General features: G+C 44.8%; 1 protein-coding gene across 1 annotated transcript in view; it reads right to left on the reverse strand.

Annotated features, from left to right (window-relative positions):
- Nucleotides 1-3,015: 3,015 nt before the first annotated feature.
- LOC122945505 overlaps nt 3,016-19,742 on the reverse strand; it is a 36,528-nt gene continuing 19,801 nt past the window's right edge. The window contains exon 3 of the mRNA XM_044304568.1: nt 3,016-4,073. Within this exon, the coding sequence (XP_044160503.1) occupies nt 3,016-4,073 (1,058 nt within the window). The remainder of the gene's footprint in view (nt 4,074-19,742) is intronic.

The raw sequence follows: 19,742 nt of genomic DNA on the forward strand, positions 1-19,742 counted from the left end.
CTCCGCGGGTGACAACTACTCTGCCCATCAGGACGCAGTAATAATCTCTCGGTGCCCCTCGCACAATCAGATTACGCTCTGTCATTATATTAAATGTCACTCCCTGATCCGCGCCCCGCACAGAAACACTAATAATGTCAGATTTTCCGACTTCAGTCCTCGGCTTGACTGAGAGCGGGGAGGGAGGCAAGACGCCAAGATGGCAGAATGGGCAGAAAGCTCCGCAGTGCGGCCTTTTACGTCTAGACCTAGAGGACTGGCGGGGGCTTAATTTAATATATCTCATGACTCTGTGCCTATGGTAGCGCAATTCCCAGGCTCTGTGAGCGAAAGACCTCGCGGCACAAATCTCTCTTCTCTGGTACTTTGTTGCAGTGTATCAGCGCAGCTAGTTTAGATTTCATAGGATAGAAACTGCGACAAATCCTCAGCCGTGAGATGCATTGGGTCTGTACAGGTTTTTCGGCCTCTGGATGTAAACGAGAATGTTTCCATTCACTGACAGCAAGCAGAGATCTTGAAAATGGAAAGCTATGGCAACACAAAGTCTATTGCATTAAGCTTCATTTAATATCGATGACCTATCCATCAGTATCTGATCGGTGGGGGGTGCAATTCCCCAAACCCTGGGTCCACAGCACATGCGTGAGCGCTGCTGCCTCTTCCTAGGCCAGTGACATCACATCCATCGGTCACATGACCTTTGCGCAGCCCAGTCCCATTCTAGTGAATAGGGCTGAGCTGCAATACCAAGCGCAACCACTACGCGATGTACGGTGCTGTGCTTGGAATAGTATGAAGAGGTCGCAACTAGGGGTAAGCGAATCGACTTCGGATGAAACATCCGAAGTCGATTCGCAGTTGACTTTGTTTCAATACTGTACGGAGCGAGCGATCCGTACAATATTAGAATGTATTGGCTCGGATGAGCTGAAGTTCAGAAATTGATTTATTTTATTAAAAAACTTAGAACCGAACCCGAAATGTTTTTTTACAGTATAAATCAATTTCTGAACATTCTAATACTGTACAGAGCTCCTGCTCCGTACATTATTGAAACAAAGTTTTATGCGAATCGACTTCGGATGTTTCATCCGAAGTCGATTCGCTCGTCCCTAGTTGTAACACTCATCCAAAAACAGCTGATCTGCCCCTTTAAGCAACCTGCGGCTCTCCACTGTGTCCCGGCCTACCCTATAGCGTCCTATAGGGCATATGGCTGTTTCTGGCATGTGGTAACCATATAGCGGTGTACATGTGATCAAACGTGAATCATCCATTCTGTCCCCCGCTGTATGGCTGCATCCTATGGCGCCGCGGCAGATGTTCCTGAATTATCTTGGGGCTTTTATGCATCATAATACAAGCAGCACACGTGTGAAAGCGCCCGGTAATTACAGGGACGCAGGCGTCACCACATGACATGTCCTCTGTGTGCCCATATTCGCCGATTCAGGGCTATAATTTCCTTTCCTGTGGACATAAACATCATGTAACCCTCTCTGGGACGGACACAAAAAAAGGAAATCCGTGCCAGTCATCTTCCTTGTCATGTAGGAAACACTGCATCAGCATTGGGGTGGTGTGCTGCTTTGCTCATCCTGAGCGTCCTGGTTCGTGAATAAAATGCCAGAACTATAGTGGAGACTGACGCACAAGCAGAGCAGCGGATAGCAGGACTCTCTGCACATTATCAATCCTTTGGGCACTGCGACGGTGTGATTGGCATCCAGCCAGGTTATTCATGAGGCTGAGTACATGACTTAAGATGAAGGCTGCCAGTGCTCACTGACACAGCGCCTTGCTGGCATGGGTGGCTGTGCCTGGTGCTACAACCCGGTCCCATTCTACTGTCCCGGTCCCATTCTACTGTTCTGGTGCCCAGTGAACCTATGTTTTTGGGCTGTGGTGTGGGAGGAGGGATCATACGTGCCAATATGGGTTCTGATTTGAACCCAGGACCCCATTTTTTTAAGGAAAAGTAGTGCACCGCCCCCATCTCGTTGTAGATCATGACTACAATTTCTCGTCAGTGGTGATTCATCTAATTTTTTAATCATTTCCATACAAAATATGCACAGATCGTACAGTTATTTCTGAACACAAAAGCTGCAGCTGCGCGCGCTTCCCCCGTTACAAGGTGACACTGAAAGACACAGAGATGGCGGCGTTACAGAACGACACCTGCGGAGCGGAGACAATGTGCAAAGTAGAAACTGCAATATAATTGCAAAGAAATGTCCTTCATATTGACACAATATATAAATCTGTGTCCCAATCGCTGTGGTCAACCAACCACAGGAGACGGAACGTTTACCTTCCGTGACCTCCTTCATTTACCGTCTGTGACCTTCTTCATTTATCTAGCTGGATCTCCACAAGGAAAAACATTGATTTATAGAGTAGCTACCTACAGGTGGCACTAGAGAGACCGTTTTCTTCCTTCTGGAGGAGAGCTAACTTGCATACTTTTTTTTGCCCATGGAGCATCGCCTATAAGACTCCCTCGACCGCCACAATAAGAATCAGTTGCCCTCAAGAGCAGGTGTCTACCATAAAGGCAGGACGCATGACTTCTAGGTGACCCAAGGCAGAAGAGGGCTTGATATTAACCTGTTTCTCATACCTGCAGTCACCACTAGGGGGATCTCACTGCATACAGATGTATACAGCTACCATTAAGTTCCATATTCAGTGTGCTCCCCCTAGTGGTGGCTGCAGGCAGACAGAATTTTATCAATTATCAAGTCTGAGTTTCCTGTGTAAGTATATTACAAACTTGATGATCACAGGATGTTAGACCTAAAAATTTAAAGGTGGACATCAGCTCTCAGTGGGGCCCATTCTGAGTTTATGGGGCCCTGTGAATTTTGTATATGCCCCTAGTTTTGCCTCCTCTGAGATGGGGCAATAAAAGTCTGGGAAAAAAGTTAGAGCTGACTGAAGCAGCATGTTCTTTAGGAATTGAAAAGAAGATCGTTCTGGTAGCTTTGAAGTCCTTTAAGCTTGGTTTATTCATGGAACGGAAACGGACAGAGAGATATAATTGTCTATATTGTTGGAGTACATCATGCTTAAGGAGGTCTCTTGAGTTGGTACCGAGCATATCCTGACGGATGGGCTGACCTCGCTGGTGGCATGTCGCTCCCCTCTTCTCTGCTGGTGCCCCGGGCACACCGCCTTAATCAGATGCCTCTTGAAGGTGTCGCTCAAGACAATGTATATGAAGGGGTTGATGCAGCTGTTGGCGTAGCCGAGGCTAATGGCCACGTTGTAGGCATATAGAAATTCGACTGTGGGATCTTCCACCTTGAGGTGCACCAGCTGTAGGATATAATATGGAGCCCAACATATGAAGAAGGCAGAGCAGATAGTCACAGACGTTCTCGTGATCTTCTTGGATCGGACTCGGAAATTTCTTTGGGGTAGAGGGACCACCACGCATGAGATACGCTTCTGGATCTTGATGTAGACCACGCAGATGATGAGTAGAGGGATGACGAAAGCCAAGAAGAACTGGTAGAGGGTGTACCAGTAAATATCAATGGACAAGTTGGGCAGGATGATGCCGCAGCCGGCGTTGCCATCTGGAAGCTCGATGAGTTGGGTGTACATGAAGACTGGGATGATGGTGATCAATGAGCAGAGACACAACAGCAGGATGACCATGGCTGCCGCACAGGTTGTCCGCACGTACGAAGAGCGGATGGGGTGTACTGTGGCAAGGTAGCGGTCAACTGACATGGCGGTGAGGATGTAGGTACTGGCAAACTGGCTGTTGGCATCCAAAGCGGTAATGATTGTACACATGGTGGCCCCAAAACGCCAGACGCCATTGCCCAGTAGCTGGTGGATCAAAAATGGCATTCCAAGCAAGAAGAGGAGGTCGGTCACCGACAGGCTTACAATGAAGATGTCGGCGATGTTGTGGTTCCCCTTTGGCTTCTTGGTTATCGTGTAGATGACGATGCAGTTACCGATGGTGCCCACCAAACATATGATTCCAAAAATGACTGGAAGGACGATACTGTCGTGTTCCTGTCTTCTACTGAACACTGTGTGGACAAACAAATCTGAATCAGCAAGATTTAGTGATTAAAGGATTACAGAGTCTACAGTGCGGAGCATGACTGACACTGGAGCCACCATCCATAATGTAGATGACAAGTTACTGAGGACCCATCCACTCTCCTAATACTGGAGTACCTTTCCTTAGGACTCTATTCCTCTGTTATTCCTTCTGGAAATGTTTGAATACATTGACAACTGGGCAATACCCATTCCCCCTTGTGAAAAGGGTTGTGTCAGTACACAATGAATCTGCAGAGATTGGGCAGTCTACGTAAGGTGATACCCAGTTGTAGATGGACTCTCTAGAAGGAATAATAGAGGAACAGCACAATCCTGTGATCTGTAAGGATCCAGTACTTGGTCCCAGACAGTTATGGAAGATGGACGTCATTTGGGGAGGGGGTTGGGTACAGTTTTGCTTGAATGACTGCCATGTAACGCCATATTGTCCCTACGATGTATGACCACAAACATGACTCCAGGGTGTTAGAGATTTACCTGCAGGGACCAAGTGAGCGCCGCGCCAGCTTCAATTAAACCGCACTGATACATGGGTGACGTACTGGTTGGCAGGAGGTTGGGCATCACCATAACCTCCCCAGAGACTAGTTTAGCTAGTATACCCACATACCGCCTGCCCGCGATTACCGCTGCAGCCCACAATCCGCCTGCCGAGTGCTGGTAACAGAACGCACGTTCTGCAGACAGGCGGCCGGCTTCTCCTGCGATACTTTCCTGTGAATTGCCTAATTACCTCCTTGTTGATGTTCACATATTACACAGAGACATCTGTACGGGGCGTGTGCGCAGCGCTTGAGGGGAACGCGCTGATATCTAGAGGGAACCTTCACTCATTAAATGTTATTAAAGGTCAGGCCTCACAAGGGACGTTCACATCTGTCCGGTCAGAGCAGATTTCTGCTTCCATTGCTTGCAGCAGAGGCAATGATGTAACACAGTGAGAGCAGAGTAATGAAATGGAGCTGCGGCACGGTCAGATCGGTAAGAGTATGGTACCTGTGTAACGGTACAGTACAGGATAAGTAATGTAATGTATGTACACAGTGACTGCACCAGCAGAATAGTGAGTGCAGCTCTGGAGTATAATACAGGATGTAACTCAGGATCAGTACAGGTTAAGTAATGTAATGTATGTACACAGTGACTGCACCAGCAGAATAGTGAGTGCAGCTCTGGAGTATAATACAGGATGTAACTCAGGATCAGTACAGGATAAGTAATGTAATGTATGTACACAGTTACTGCACCAGCAGAATAGTGAGTGCAGCTCTGGAGTATAATACAGGATGTAAAGGGTACAGGATAAGTAATGTAATGTATGTACACAGTGACTGCACCAGCAGAATAGTGAGCACAGCTCTGGAGTATAATACAGGATGTAACTCAGTATCAGTACAGGATAAGTAATGTAATGTATGTACACAGTGACTGCACCAGCAGAATAGTGAGTGCAGCTCTGGAGTATAATACAGAATAAGTAATGTCATGTATATACACAGTGACTGGATTCACACCCTTTTGCAGATGAAGTGAACACTCTTTCACCTCTGCTAAGTTCAGTGTTTGACATGAAGCTGAATGTGTCCTGTCATTGGTGACCACAGGGGCTCCGTTTCTCCACTCTTACTCACAGTATAATTGTGTAATTTATGGTATTTGTCAAAAGACATGACTTTTATTCATATTCCTTCACACAAAGAATTACCTGCGTCTGACAGACATTGATCCCTGTCCTCGAGGAGATCAATATGTGTCCGAGCGTCCGATCTTATGAGCATATCATTGTATATCATCTGTTATCACTGAGCAGGGAGAACAAGCGAGGGCGTCTCTATCATACGCTGCAGAATAAATCGGGGAAATTCTCCCCTTTAGGCGTCTTCCTAGCTTTTCCTATGTTGACAATATAAGGCCTGTGGGTGGTCCGGAGATGACCCCTCTCGCGGCCATGTCACACATAGTGGTGGGATTTGCTAGCTGTTGGAAGCTTCTTCCAATTGCCCCTTTCTACCATGCTATATTCCAGCACTAGGTACCATTAAAGGGAAACTCTGCCCATCTCCAAACATTATTCTGCCTGGTGCTCAGGTCCCCCACTTTCTGCAGAGGATCCCTCGGGGTTAATATTACAAAATCAACATTGTTCAAGTGATTGAAAAGTTGTCTTTTTTAGATGAAATTTTGTGAGGTGACATATTGAGCTGACATGAATGGCAACAGAAAATTTAACCTGGTTCGGAGAGCATTCTGCTGTTACCATGGTTACATCACATAACGAAAAAGATAAAGGAACATGCCTTGTGAAAAACATCCGGACCTGGGGCACATACAGGAGGGATTAACTATTCACATCCAACAATATGCACTGCATGTCATACCTAAAAACATGGACAACTCTGTGCACATCACATCATACATCAATTATGTACCACACCATAGAGTCCAACCGTATGGCTACAAGAACTTACTGTAATAACTACATCAATAATATACCTACCTTACAGGATAACTACTATAATACTGCTCCTATGTACAAGAATATAACTACTATAATACTGCTCCTATGTACAAGAATATAACTACTATAATACTGCTCCTATGTACAAGAATATAACTACTATAATACTGCTCCTATGTACAAGAATATAACTACTATAATACTGCTCCTATGTACAAGAATATAACTACTATATTACTGCCTCCTATGTACAAGAATATAACTACTATAATACTGCCTCCTATGTACAAGAATATAACTACTATAATACTGCATCCTATGTACAAGAATATCACTACTATAATACTGCTCCTATGTACAAGAATATAACTACTATAATACTGCCTCCTATGTACAAGAATATCACTACTATAATACTGCTCCTATGTAAAAGAATATAACTACTATAATACTGCCTCCTATGTACAAGAATATAACTACTATAATACTGCTCCTATGTACAAGTATATAACTACTATAATACTGCTCCTATGTACAAGAATATAACTACTATAATACTGCTCCTATGTACAGGAATATAACTAATATAATACTGCTCCTATGTACAAGAGTATAACTACTTGTCATGGAACCATGAACCAGACGTACAACAAGAGATAAGTGGAAAATAAGAAGGTTTTATTGAAGAGCAAGCCGTAAGCAAAGTCCGAACGGATGGCTAAACCGAAGCAGGGTCTTGCGGAGACAGAGGTCAGGAACCAGAAGGGTAGTCAGACGAAGCCAGGAACAGGAACCAACGGGGTAGTCAGACGAAGCCGGAATCAGGAACCAACGGGGTAGTCAGACGAAGCCGGAATCAGGAACCAACGGGGTAGTCAGACGAGGCCAGGATCAGAAACCAGAAGCAGCAGCAGTCTTGGAAGCATGTGAACACAGGAGGACCAAGCAAGGAACTGAAGCCACAGACCTCCTATATATATGAGCTGGGCATCCAGCTCCTCCCAGTGGGAAGGAGGAGCCGCAGGGTGGGAGGCTACAAGAAAACCCAGAAACCAAGATGGCCGCCAGCACATGTCAAACGAAGGGAACAGCAAGGAGGTAAGACCATGACAGTACCTCCCCCTCAAGGGCCCCTCCTCCGCGGAGTAAGGAACGGTTTCTGAGGGAAGCGTGCGTGGAAGGCTCGGAGCAAAGCAGGAGCATGGACATCTGCGGAGGGAACCCAGGAACGCTCCTCTGGACCATAACCACGCCAATGGACCAAAAACTGCACCCGGCCGCGGACCAGGCGTGAGTCCAGGATATTGCTCACCTCATACTCCTCACGATTGCCCACTTGGACCGGACGAGGCCGAGGAATCGAGGAAGTGAAACGATTACACACCAGTGGCTTCAACAGGGAGACATGAAACACGTTGGAGATCCGCATGCCAGGAGGAAGCGCAAGGGCATAGGCTACCGGGTTTACCCTGCGAAGCACTCGGAAGGGACCAACAAAGCGAGGCGCCAGCTTGGGAGTGGGCACTCGAAGGTTGAGGTTGCGGGTGGACAACCATACGCGGTCTCCGACCTGGTAGGAAGGAGCGGGCGCTCGTCTGCGATCAGCCTGGAGTTTCTGGCGCTGCGCAGAGACCTCAAGGGACCTCTGGATCTGTACCCAAGAAGCACGTAGGACGGAAAGGTGATCCTCCACAGCCGGAATATCCTGGGGAGAGAATACCTCCGGTAACACGGCAGGTTGGAACCCATAATTGGCCATGAAGGGAGACGTCCCAGAGGAAGAGTTCACCGCCGTGTTCCTGGCAAACTCAGCCCAAGGCAGGAGGTCAACCCAATTGTCTTGGTGATCGGAGACATAGCAACGAAGGAATTGCTCCAAGGCCTGATTGGATCGTTCTGCGGCCCCATTGGACTGAGGGTGGTAGGCCGAGGAGAAAGAGAGATGAATCCCCAACTGGGAGCAAAAGGCGCGCCAGAACCTGGACACAAACTGACTCCCCCGATCCGACACAATCTCCTTGGGCAAACCGTGCAACCGGAAGACCTCCCTGGCAAAAATCGAGGCCAACTCTTGTGCAGAGGGTAACTTCTTGAGAGGAACACAGTGGCACATTTTGGAAAACCGATCCACAATCATGAGAATGACCGTATGGCCTCGGGATGCAGGGAGGTCCACAATGAAATCCATCCCCAGGTGTGACCATGGACGCTCCCCGGTGGCTATGGGTTGCAAAAGGCCCAACGGAAGGTGCCGAGGGGACTTACTCTGGGCACAAACGGAGCATGCCGCTACATATGCGGCGATGTCGGAACGTAGAGAAGGCCACCAGAACAGACGTGAAACCGCCCAGGACAGCTGATTCTTTCCAGGGTGCCCCGCGGCCTTGGAGTTATGGTAGGTTCGCAACAACCGAGTGCGCAACTCCTCAGGCACAAAACATCTGCCGTTGGGTCTCCCAGAGGGAGCACCAGATTGAGCCGCCAAAATCTGCTCACCCAGAGGAGAAGTCAGGCTGGTGCGAATAGCGGCCAGGATCTGATTCGGGGGTATGACCGTAGTCGGAATCGACTCCTCCCCGGACAGCTCGGAGTACTGCCGTGATAAGGCATCCGCTCTGATGTTCTTGGAGCCGGGTAGGTAGGAGACCACGTAATTAAAACGTGACAAGAACAGAGCCCATCTGGCCTGACGTGGTGTCAATCTCTTGGCCTCAGAGAGGTAGGTCAGATTCTTGTGGTCCGTCAGGATGAGAACCGGAACCACCGAGCCCTCGAGCAAGTGCCTCCATTCTTTAAGGGCCTGCACGATGGCCAATAACTCCCTGTCACCAATCTGATAGTTGCACTCCGCGGAAGACAGTTTCCGGGAGTAAAACCCACAAGGAAGCAGAGGACCCTCTGGTGTTCTACGCTGAGACAGGAGGGCGCCTACTCCCGTCTCAGACGCGTCCACCTCGAGGACAAAAGGCAACCCAGGGTTGGGATGCGACAGAATCGGAGCCGACACAAAGGCGGACTTTAGAGCCTCAAAAGCTCGGATGGCCTCGAGCGGCCAGACCTGAGGATTACTGCCCTTCCTGGTCAGATCCGTGAGAGGCTTGGCTAGCATGGAAAAGTCCCTGATGAACTTCCGATAATAATTGGCGAAGCCCAAAAAGCGCTGCAGGGCACGAAGCCCACTGGGCTGGGGCCACTGTAAGACAGCCGAAACCTTCTCAGGATCCATGGAGAACCCCTCAGCGGAAATGATGTAACCTAAGAAGGTTACCTGGGATCGGTGAAATTCGCATTTCTCAAGCTTACCGAACAGCTTGTTCTCTCGTAAGCGTTGCAACACTCGTCTGACATCCAGAATGTGGGCCTCCATGGATGCAGAATATACCAAGATGTCATCCAAATAGACCACCACACACTGCTGCAACAGGTCACGGAAAACATCGTTGATGAATTCCTGGAAGACTGCGGGCGCATTGCACAACCCAAAGGGCATAACCAAGGATTCATAATGACCGGTCCTGGTGTTAAACGCGGTCTTCCACTCATCGCCCGCCTTGATCCTTACCAGGTTATATGCCGCCCTCAGGTCGAGTTTGGTAAAGACCGTGGCCCCTTTGAGGCGATCGAACAGCTCGGAAATCAAGGGTATCGGGTAAGCGTTCTTGATCGTGATGCGATTGAGACCCCTGTAATCGATGCAAGGCCTCAACTCGCCGCCCTTCTTTTTCACAAAGAAAAATCCAGCCCCTGCCGGGGACGAGGATTTGCGAATGTGTCCGCGTGAAAGCGCCTCCCTCACGTACTCCTCCATGGCCTCATTCTCCGCTACCGACAGTGGATAGACTTTGCCACGAGGAGGAACGGCACCGGATTGTAACTCTATGGCACAATCGTATGGGCGGTGCGGAGGTAGGGCAACCGCGCGCACCTTATCGAATACATCCCGGTACTCTTCGTATTCAGGAGGCAACAGAGAGTCCGAGGAAGTACACAGCAACTTGACAGGCCCATGGATGCAACTAGCCCCACACTGCGGTGACCACGAGAGGATCTCGACCGATCTCCAATCGAAAGTCGGATTATGCTTCTGGAGCCAGGGGTACCCCAAGACCACCGAGTAGTGTGGAGACGAAATAACCTGGAGACAGACCGACTCTCTGTGAACGGCACCAATGGCTATCCCCACTGGAAGGGTCTCATGAGTCACGTGTGGCGGCAGAAGGGGTCTGCCGTCTATCGCCTCAAGAGCCAGTGGGGAACCTCGAGGCTGCAGAGGAATGGAATTGGCGGCAACGAACACTCTATCAATGAACAAACCACCAGCACCAGAGTCCACCAACGCCTGGGTCGTCACCGAGCCCCCGACCCAGGAGAGGACAACCGTGATCAGTGGTTTGTCAACACGGGAAACCGGGGACGAGGAGACTCCACCCAAGATCTGCCCCCGACAGGACCTCAGGTGCGAGCGTTCTCCCGGACGGTTCGGACATGCCAACCGAAAATGCCCACCGAGACCACAGTACATGCATCGGCCCTCGCGTCTCCGGAGTACCCTCTCCCCCTCAGACAGGCGAGCAAACCCCCGCTGCATGGGTTCACCCCCAGACAAGTCATCCCCAGGAGGCGTGGGAGGAGAGGGAGGCACGGGTGGGACAGCAAACGTAGGCGCCAATCTGTTAGGAGACCTCCGCAGGCTCTCCTTAAAGGAAGGTCTCTCCCTGAGTCTGGTGTCAATCAAAATCAGGAAAGAAATAAGAGACTCGAGCTCCACTGGTAGGTCCTTAGCTGCAACCTCATCCTTCAAGGCATCCGAGAGACCATGAGAGAAAGCAGCGACCAGAGCCTCATTATTCCAGCCCACCTCTGCTGCCAGGGTACGAAACTCAATGGCGTATTCAGCTACGGATCGTGAACCCTGTCTGATGGACATAAGGAGCTTCGCAGCAGAGGCAGCACGAGCCGGCACATCGAATACCTTCCGAAGAGAAGCAACAAAACCGGAAAACTCGGCAACCACCGGATTGTTGTTCTCCCATAAAGGGCTGGCCCAGGCCAAGGCCTTGTCCGAGAGCAGCGAGATCAAGAAGCCCACCCTTGATCTCTCAGTAGGAAAGGCATGTGGCAGCAACTCGAAGTAAATGCCCACCTGGTTAAGGAAACCTCGGCACTGAGTTGGCTCTCCCCCAAAGCGCTGTGGAAGGGGGGCAGAACCGGTCATACCCTGAAACACCACAGGCGCAGCAACAGGTGTCAGGGTAGACTCTGGCGCAACAACCGGAGCGGCAGTAGGAGCGGGCCCAGGAGCGACAACCGACCCATCGGCAACGGAAGCTAAATGAGCCGTGCGTTCAAGCAGGGTTTGCAACGCCACAGCGAACCGACCCAACAGGTGATCCTGCTGATCAAGTCTGGCAACCAGCGTAGGTAGCGAGGGTGGCCCTGTACCGTCAGAATTCATGGCTTGGTCCTAATGTCATGGAACCATGAACCAGACGTACAACAAGAGATAAGTGGAAAATAAGAAGGTTTTATTGAAGAGCAAGCCGTAAGCAAAGTCCGAACGGATGGCTAAACCGAAGCAGGGTCTTGCGGAGACAGAGGTCAGGAACCAGAAGGGTAGTCAGACGAAGCCAGGAACAGGAACCAACGGGGTAGTCAGACGAAGCCGGAATCAGGAACCAACGGGGTAGTCAGACGAAGCCGGAATCAGGAACCAACGGGGTAGTCAGACGAGGCCAGGATCAGAAACCAGAAGCAGCAGCAGTCTTGGAAGCATGTGAACACAGGAGGACCAAGCAAGGAACTGAAGCCACAGACCTCCTATATATATGAGCTGGGCATCCAGCTCCTCCCAGTGGGAAGGAGGAGCCGCAGGGTGGGAGGCTACAAGAAAACCCAGAAACCAAGATGGCCGCCAGCACATGTCAAACGAAGGGAACAGCAAGGAGGTAAGACCATGACACTACTATAATACTGCCTCCTATGTACAAGAATATAACTACTATAATACTGCTCCTATGTACAAGAATATTACTACTATAATACTGCTCCTATGTACAAGAGTATAACTACTATAATACTGCCTCCTATGTATATAACTACTATAATACTGCCCCTATGTACAAGAATATAACTACTATAATACTGCCTCCTATGTACAAGAATATAACTACTATAATACTGCTCCTATGTACAAGAATATAACTACTATAATACTGCTCCCATTTACAAGAATATAACTACTATAATACTGCTCCTATGTACAAGAATATAACTGCTATAATACTGCTCCTATGTACAAGAGTATAACTACTATAATACTGCCTCCTATGTACAAGAATATAACTACTATAATACTGCCCCTATGTACAATAATACTGCCTCCTATGTACAAGAATATAACTACTATAATACTGCCTCCTATGTACAAGAATATAACTACTATAATACTGCTCCTATGTACAAGAATATAACTACTATAATACTGCTCCTATGTACATGAATATAACTACTATAATACTGCTCCTATGTACAAGAATATAACTACTATAATACTGCTCCTATGTACAAGAATATAACTACTATAATACTGCTCCTATGTACAAGAATATAACTACTATAATACTGCTCCTATGTACAAGAATATAACTACTATAATACTGCCTCCTATGTACAAGAATATAACTACTATAATACTGCCTCCTATGTACAAGAATATAACTACTATAATACTGCTCCTATGTACAAGAATATAACTACTATAATACTGCTCCTATGTACAAGAATATAACTACTATAATACTGCTCCTATGTACAAGAATATACTACTATAATACTGCTCCTATGTACAAGATATAACTACTATAATACTGCTCCTATGTACAAGAATATAACTACTATAATACTGCCTCCTATGTACAAGAATATAACTACTATAATACTAGCTCCTATGTACAAGAATATAACTACTATAATACTGCCTCCTATGTACAAGAATATAACTACTATAATACTGCTCCTATGTACAAGAATATCACTACTATAATACTGCTCCTATGTACAAGAATATCACTACTATAATACTGCTCCTATGTACAAGAATATAACTACTATAATACTGCCTCCTATGTACAAGAATATCACTACTATAATACTGCTCCTATGTACAAAAATATAACTACTATAATACTGCCTCCTATGTACAAGAATATAACTACTATAATACTGCTCCTATGTACAAGTATATAACTACTATAATACTGCTCCTATGTACAAGAATATAACTACTATAATACTGCTCCTATGTACAGGAATATAACTAATATAATACTGCTCCTATGTACAAGAGTATATCTACTATAATACTGCCTCCTATGTACAAGAATATAACTACTATAATACTGCCTCCTATGTACAAGAATATAACTACTATAATACTGCTCCTATGTACAAGTATATAACTACTATAATACTGCTCCTATGTACAAGAATATAACTACTATAATACTGCTCCTATGTACAGGAATATAACTAATATAATACTGCTCCTATGTACAAGAATATAACTACTATAATACTGCTCCTATGTACAAGAATATCACTACTATAATACTGCTCCTATGTACAAGAATATTACTACTATAATACTGCTCCTATGTACAAGAGTATAACTACTATAATACTGCCTCCTATGTATATAACTACTATAATACTGCCCCTATGTACAAGAATATAACTACTATAATACTGCCTCCTATGTACAAGAATATAACTACTATAATACTGCTCCTATGTACAAGAATATAACTACTATAATACTGCTCCCATTTACAAGAATATAACTACTATAATACTGCTCCTATGTACAAGAATATAACTGCTATAATACTGCTCCTATGTACAAGAGTATAACTACTATAATACTGCCTCCTATGTACAAGAATATAACTACTATAATACTGCCCCTATGTACAAGAATATAACTACTATAATACTGCCTCCTATGTACAAGAATATAACTACTATAATACTGCTCCTATGTACAAGAATATAACTACTATAATACTGCTCCTATGTACAAGGAATATAACTACTATAATACTGCTCCTATGTACAAGAATATAACTACTATAATACTGCTCCTATGTACAAGAATATAACTACTATAATACTGCTCCTATGTACAAGAATATAACTACTATAATACTGCTCCTATGTACAAGAATATAACTACTATAATACTGCCTCCTATGTACAAGAATATAACTACTATAATACTGCCTCCTATGTACAAGAATATAACTACTATAATACTGTCTCCTATGTACAAGAATATAACTACTATAATACTGCTCCTATGTACAAGAATATAACTACTATAATACTGCTCCTATGTACAAGAATATAACTACTATAATACTGCTCCTATGTACAAGTATATAACTACTATAATACTGCTCCTATGTACAAGAATATAACTACTATAATACTGCCTCCTATGTACAAGAATATAACTACTATAATACTAGCTCCTATGTACAAGAATATAACTACTATAATACTGCCTCCTATGTACAAGAATATAACTACTATAATACTGCTCCTATGTACAAGAATATCACTACTATAATACTGCTCCTATGTACAAGAATATCACTACTATAATACTGCTCCTATGTACAAGAATATAACTACTATAATACTGCCTCCTATGTACAAGAATATCACTACTATAATACTGCTCCTATGTACAAGAATATAACTACTATAATACTGCCTCCTATGTACAAGAATATAACTACTATAATACTGCTCCTATGTACAAGTATATAACTACTATAATACTGCTCCTATGTACAAGAATATAACTACTATAATACTGCTCCTATGTACAGGAATATAACTAATATAATACTGCTCCTATGTACAAGAATATAACTACTATAATACTGCTTCTATGTACAAGAATATAACTACTATAATACTGCTCCTATGTACAAGAATATAACTACTATAATACTGCCTCCTATGTACAAGAATATAACTACTATAATACTGCTCCTATGTACAAGAATATCACTACTATAATACTGCTCCTATGTACAAGAATATAACTACTATAATACTGCCTCCTATGTACAAGAATATCACTACTATAATACTGCTCCTATGTACAAGAATATAACTACTATAACACTGCCCCTATGTACAGGAATATAACTACTATAATACTGCTCCTATGTACAAGACTATAACTGCTATAATACTGCCTCCTATGTACAAGAATATAACTACTATAATACTGCTCCTATGTACAAGAATATAACTACTATAATACTGCCTCCTATGTACAAGAATATCACTACTATAATACTGCTCCTATGTACAAGAATATAACTACTATAACACTGCCCCTATGTACAGGAATATAACTACTATAATACTGCTCCTATGTACAAGACTATAACTGCTATAATACTGCTCCTATGTACAAGAATATAACTACTATAATACTGCTCCTATGTACAAGAATATAACTACTATAATACTGCTCCTATGTACAAGAATATAACTACTATAATACTGCCTCCTATGTACAAGAATATAACTACTATATTACTGCTCCTATGTACAAGAATATAACTACTATAATACTGCTCCTATGTACAAGAATATAACTACTATAATACTGCTCCTATGTACAAGAATATAACTACTATAATACTGCCTCCTGTGTACAAGAATATAACTACTATAATACTGCCTCCTATGTACAAGAATATAACTACTATAATACTGCTCCTATGTACAAGAATATAACTACTATAATACTGCTTATGTACAAGAATATAACTACTATAATACTGCCTCCTATGTACAAGAATATAACTACTATAATACTGCTCCTATGTACAAGAATATAACTACTATAATACTGCTCCTATGTACAAGAATATATCTACTATAATACTGCTCCTATGTACAAGAATATAACTTCTATAATACTGCCTCCTACGTGCAAGAATATAACTACTATAATACTGCGTGATACTTCGGTGAATTAGTCTGGTATTCCTATCCGTGTATTTTAAAAAATTTAACATTTTAAATTCACTTCTATGGGGCGGCTCCTTTCTGTTCAAGTGAATAGAAGTAGAGGTGAATGGGGACGCCATACTTGTAATTACACCCCCTCACCAACGCAGTTGCTGCGGCGAGCAGGTAAACAGAGCAGAGGTGGCAGCGATGCTTTCTCTACAAACAGCTGATTGGCGGAGGTTCCGGGAGTTGGACCCCCGCCGATCTGACATTGATTATCTATCCTGAGGATAGGTCATGAATAGTAAAAATCGGACAACCCCTTTAATGCTTAGGTTTTTACAATCGTCTCCTTGTGTAAAAGGAAGGGAAGCCGGAATCCTGGCAGTGAATTTCCTACATGAAGTCGTTTTTATGGTCGGATATATCTCATTGTGGCGGTATGTTATAAATCCTGCGGCTCTCAGGCAAGGTTATGTTTGTTGACCTCTTCAATATAAAAAAACAAGTGAAAAATCCTCTTCCATATCACCTGATGGTGCACTGAGGCTTACCGCTCATAAAAGATAAGCGGGGCCAGGCAAACAGGCGATGCTATCTCATCAGAACTTGGGAATAAGATTAACTAAAACTTCTATTTATGTTTCACATTTACACATCTCACAGGAAGTTGGTCGTTAGGTGCTGATGAAATTCGGGGTTAATTACGCCTATGACTTAAAGGGCATCTGTCAGCAGTTTTGTATCTATGACACTGGCTGACCTGTTATATGTGCACTTGGCAGCTGAAGGCATCTGTGTTGGTCCCATGTTCATATGTGCCCGCATTGCTGAGAAAAATGATGATTTAACATATGCAAATTAGCCTCTAGGAGCAACGGGGGCGTTACCATTACACCTAGAGGCTCTGCACCCTCTGCCCTTTGATTGACAGGACCAGGCAGTGTAAAAGTGATCACACCTGGCCCTGCCAATCAAAATGCAGAGAGCAGAGAGAACTGAGCCTCTAGGTGTAATGGCCAACTGGTATCAGTGTCACTGGGGGTCTAGGTTAATGAAAACTTTAATGGTAACATCCCTAGTGATTCAGGATGGTGAGGGGGATTAGTTCAAACTTCTGTTGACATCCCGGGTGGTGTGTGTCAGTGAAGGGGTTAATAGAAGCTTACCTGGTCATCTAGGGCAGTGAAGGTGCTCCTACCACCATCCCTGGAGGTCTCCATATTAGATCAGTATTCAGAGGTTCAGCTTCTTGGCTTAAAGGGATTGTCCTATTCTCCTAATTTAAAATTTCCTATTTGGAAATTCTGAATTAATAGAGGGGGGGGGGGGGGGTCTTGGCCGCTATTCAATAGCAGGATGAGGGGGGGTCCGTACATTACAGGGACAGCCCATTGATTTCCGTAGTAATACTTCATTTCCCCTGTAGAGGCGCTGCAGGGTAACTGAAGACCTGTTGCCAGGTTCTCCTGCAGATTACAGCTGATCGCTGGGGGTCCGCGCAGCAGGATGCTCTGTCATCCGTTTTTTTTTTTTTCAAGAAGCCTTTCCAACAAACATGGATTTTACAATGTCTTTATAGGTGCCAGGATCTAGAACTATTTGCCGGTGTCTGTAAGCAGTGCTGATTATAATGGGGGAAGGTCCCAGCTCGTGGTGTTGGAAGGCGGCTCAGACATGCACTTTCGGAAATACCTTTTGACCCAAACCTTCCGGGAATTATCCCTCATTATGGGCAGGCCAAGTACTTCCAACAACTGCATGTCTCAGTAGCAAAATCTATCAAGTAGGGCTTATTTTAGGGAAGGTACTGCTTAAAGAGGTTGTCTCATCATGGACAATGGGGGCATATCGCTAGGATATGCCCCCATTGTCTTATAGGTGTGGGATCCACACCTATATCGAGAACGGAGCCTCGCAAGTATAGGAGGGCGCACTGCCCATGCGCATCCGCTCTCTATTCATTTTCTATGGGGCCGGCGAAAATAGCCGAGCGCTGGCTCGGCTATTTCCGTCGGCCTCATAGAAATGAATGGGAGCGGGGGCCGCGCATGCGCGATACGCTCCCATTTACTTTTATGGGGAGCCGGCTTGGTAGTGGAGTCCTCAAGCCACCACCTTGCGGGGCTCCTTTCTCGATGTAGGTGAGGACCCGCACCTATAAGACAATGGGGGCATATCCTAGCGATATGCCCCCATTGTCCATGATGAGACAACCCCTTTAAGGAGACTGGTTGTGTCCCAACACTTGGCAATGCTCCATGGGGGAAAAAAAATATGCAAAGAGGTATCTACGGTTTTGAGGATGGGCCCATTTGACTATAAATAGAGCTGATTTGGCGCAGTCATGTGCGTCCGTCTCTCCCCCCCCCCCCTCCATGGGGCATTATTTATTTATTTTATACACTTGTATAATAATATAAATAAATAAATATTATCCCCCTCTATTATTATACACACAATTATATTAAATTGGGGTTTGGTTTCCAGCCCTCACGTTGCTTCTCCTGTTGGGTAAATTCCTATTTTCTGCCGTGGTATGAATTTCCATTGTGGGCTGGGCAGCACCAGGACGTTCTCCTCCGTCCACACTGTGAGACTCTCTACAGGCACGTTCCATCGGTTGTCATGGCAACTGTAAAATGTGATCCTGTAGCTGTGTATATAGAGATATATATATATACATACTGTATGTACACACACGTGCACAAAATTCTTGGTACCCTTCCGTTAAAGAAAGAAAAACCTACAATGGTCACTGAAATAACTCAAAACTGACAAAAGTAATAATAAATAAAAATGTACTGAAAATCAGCTAATGGAAATCAGACACTGCTTTTGAATTCTGGTTCAACAGAATAATAAAAAATAAAAAAAGCAAACTAATGAATCTGGTCTGGACAAAAATGAAGGTACCCCTAAAAAAAGATATATATATTTTTTTGATTTATTTATTTATTTTATGCACTTATATAGCACTACTATATTTCACAGCGCTTTTACAGACATTAGCATCCAACTGTCCCCAATGGGGCTCACAATCTAAGGTCCCTATCAGTATGTCTTTGGGTTGTGGGAGGAAATCGGAGAACCCGGAGGAAACCCACGCAAACACGGGGAGAACATACAAACTCCGTGCAGATGTTGCCCTTGGTCG

The sequence above is a fragment of the Bufo gargarizans genome, chromosome 8, assembly GCF_014858855.1.
Source record: "Bufo gargarizans isolate SCDJY-AF-19 chromosome 8, ASM1485885v1, whole genome shotgun sequence".
NCBI classification, from domain to species: Eukaryota; Metazoa; Chordata; class Amphibia; order Anura; family Bufonidae; genus Bufo; species Bufo gargarizans.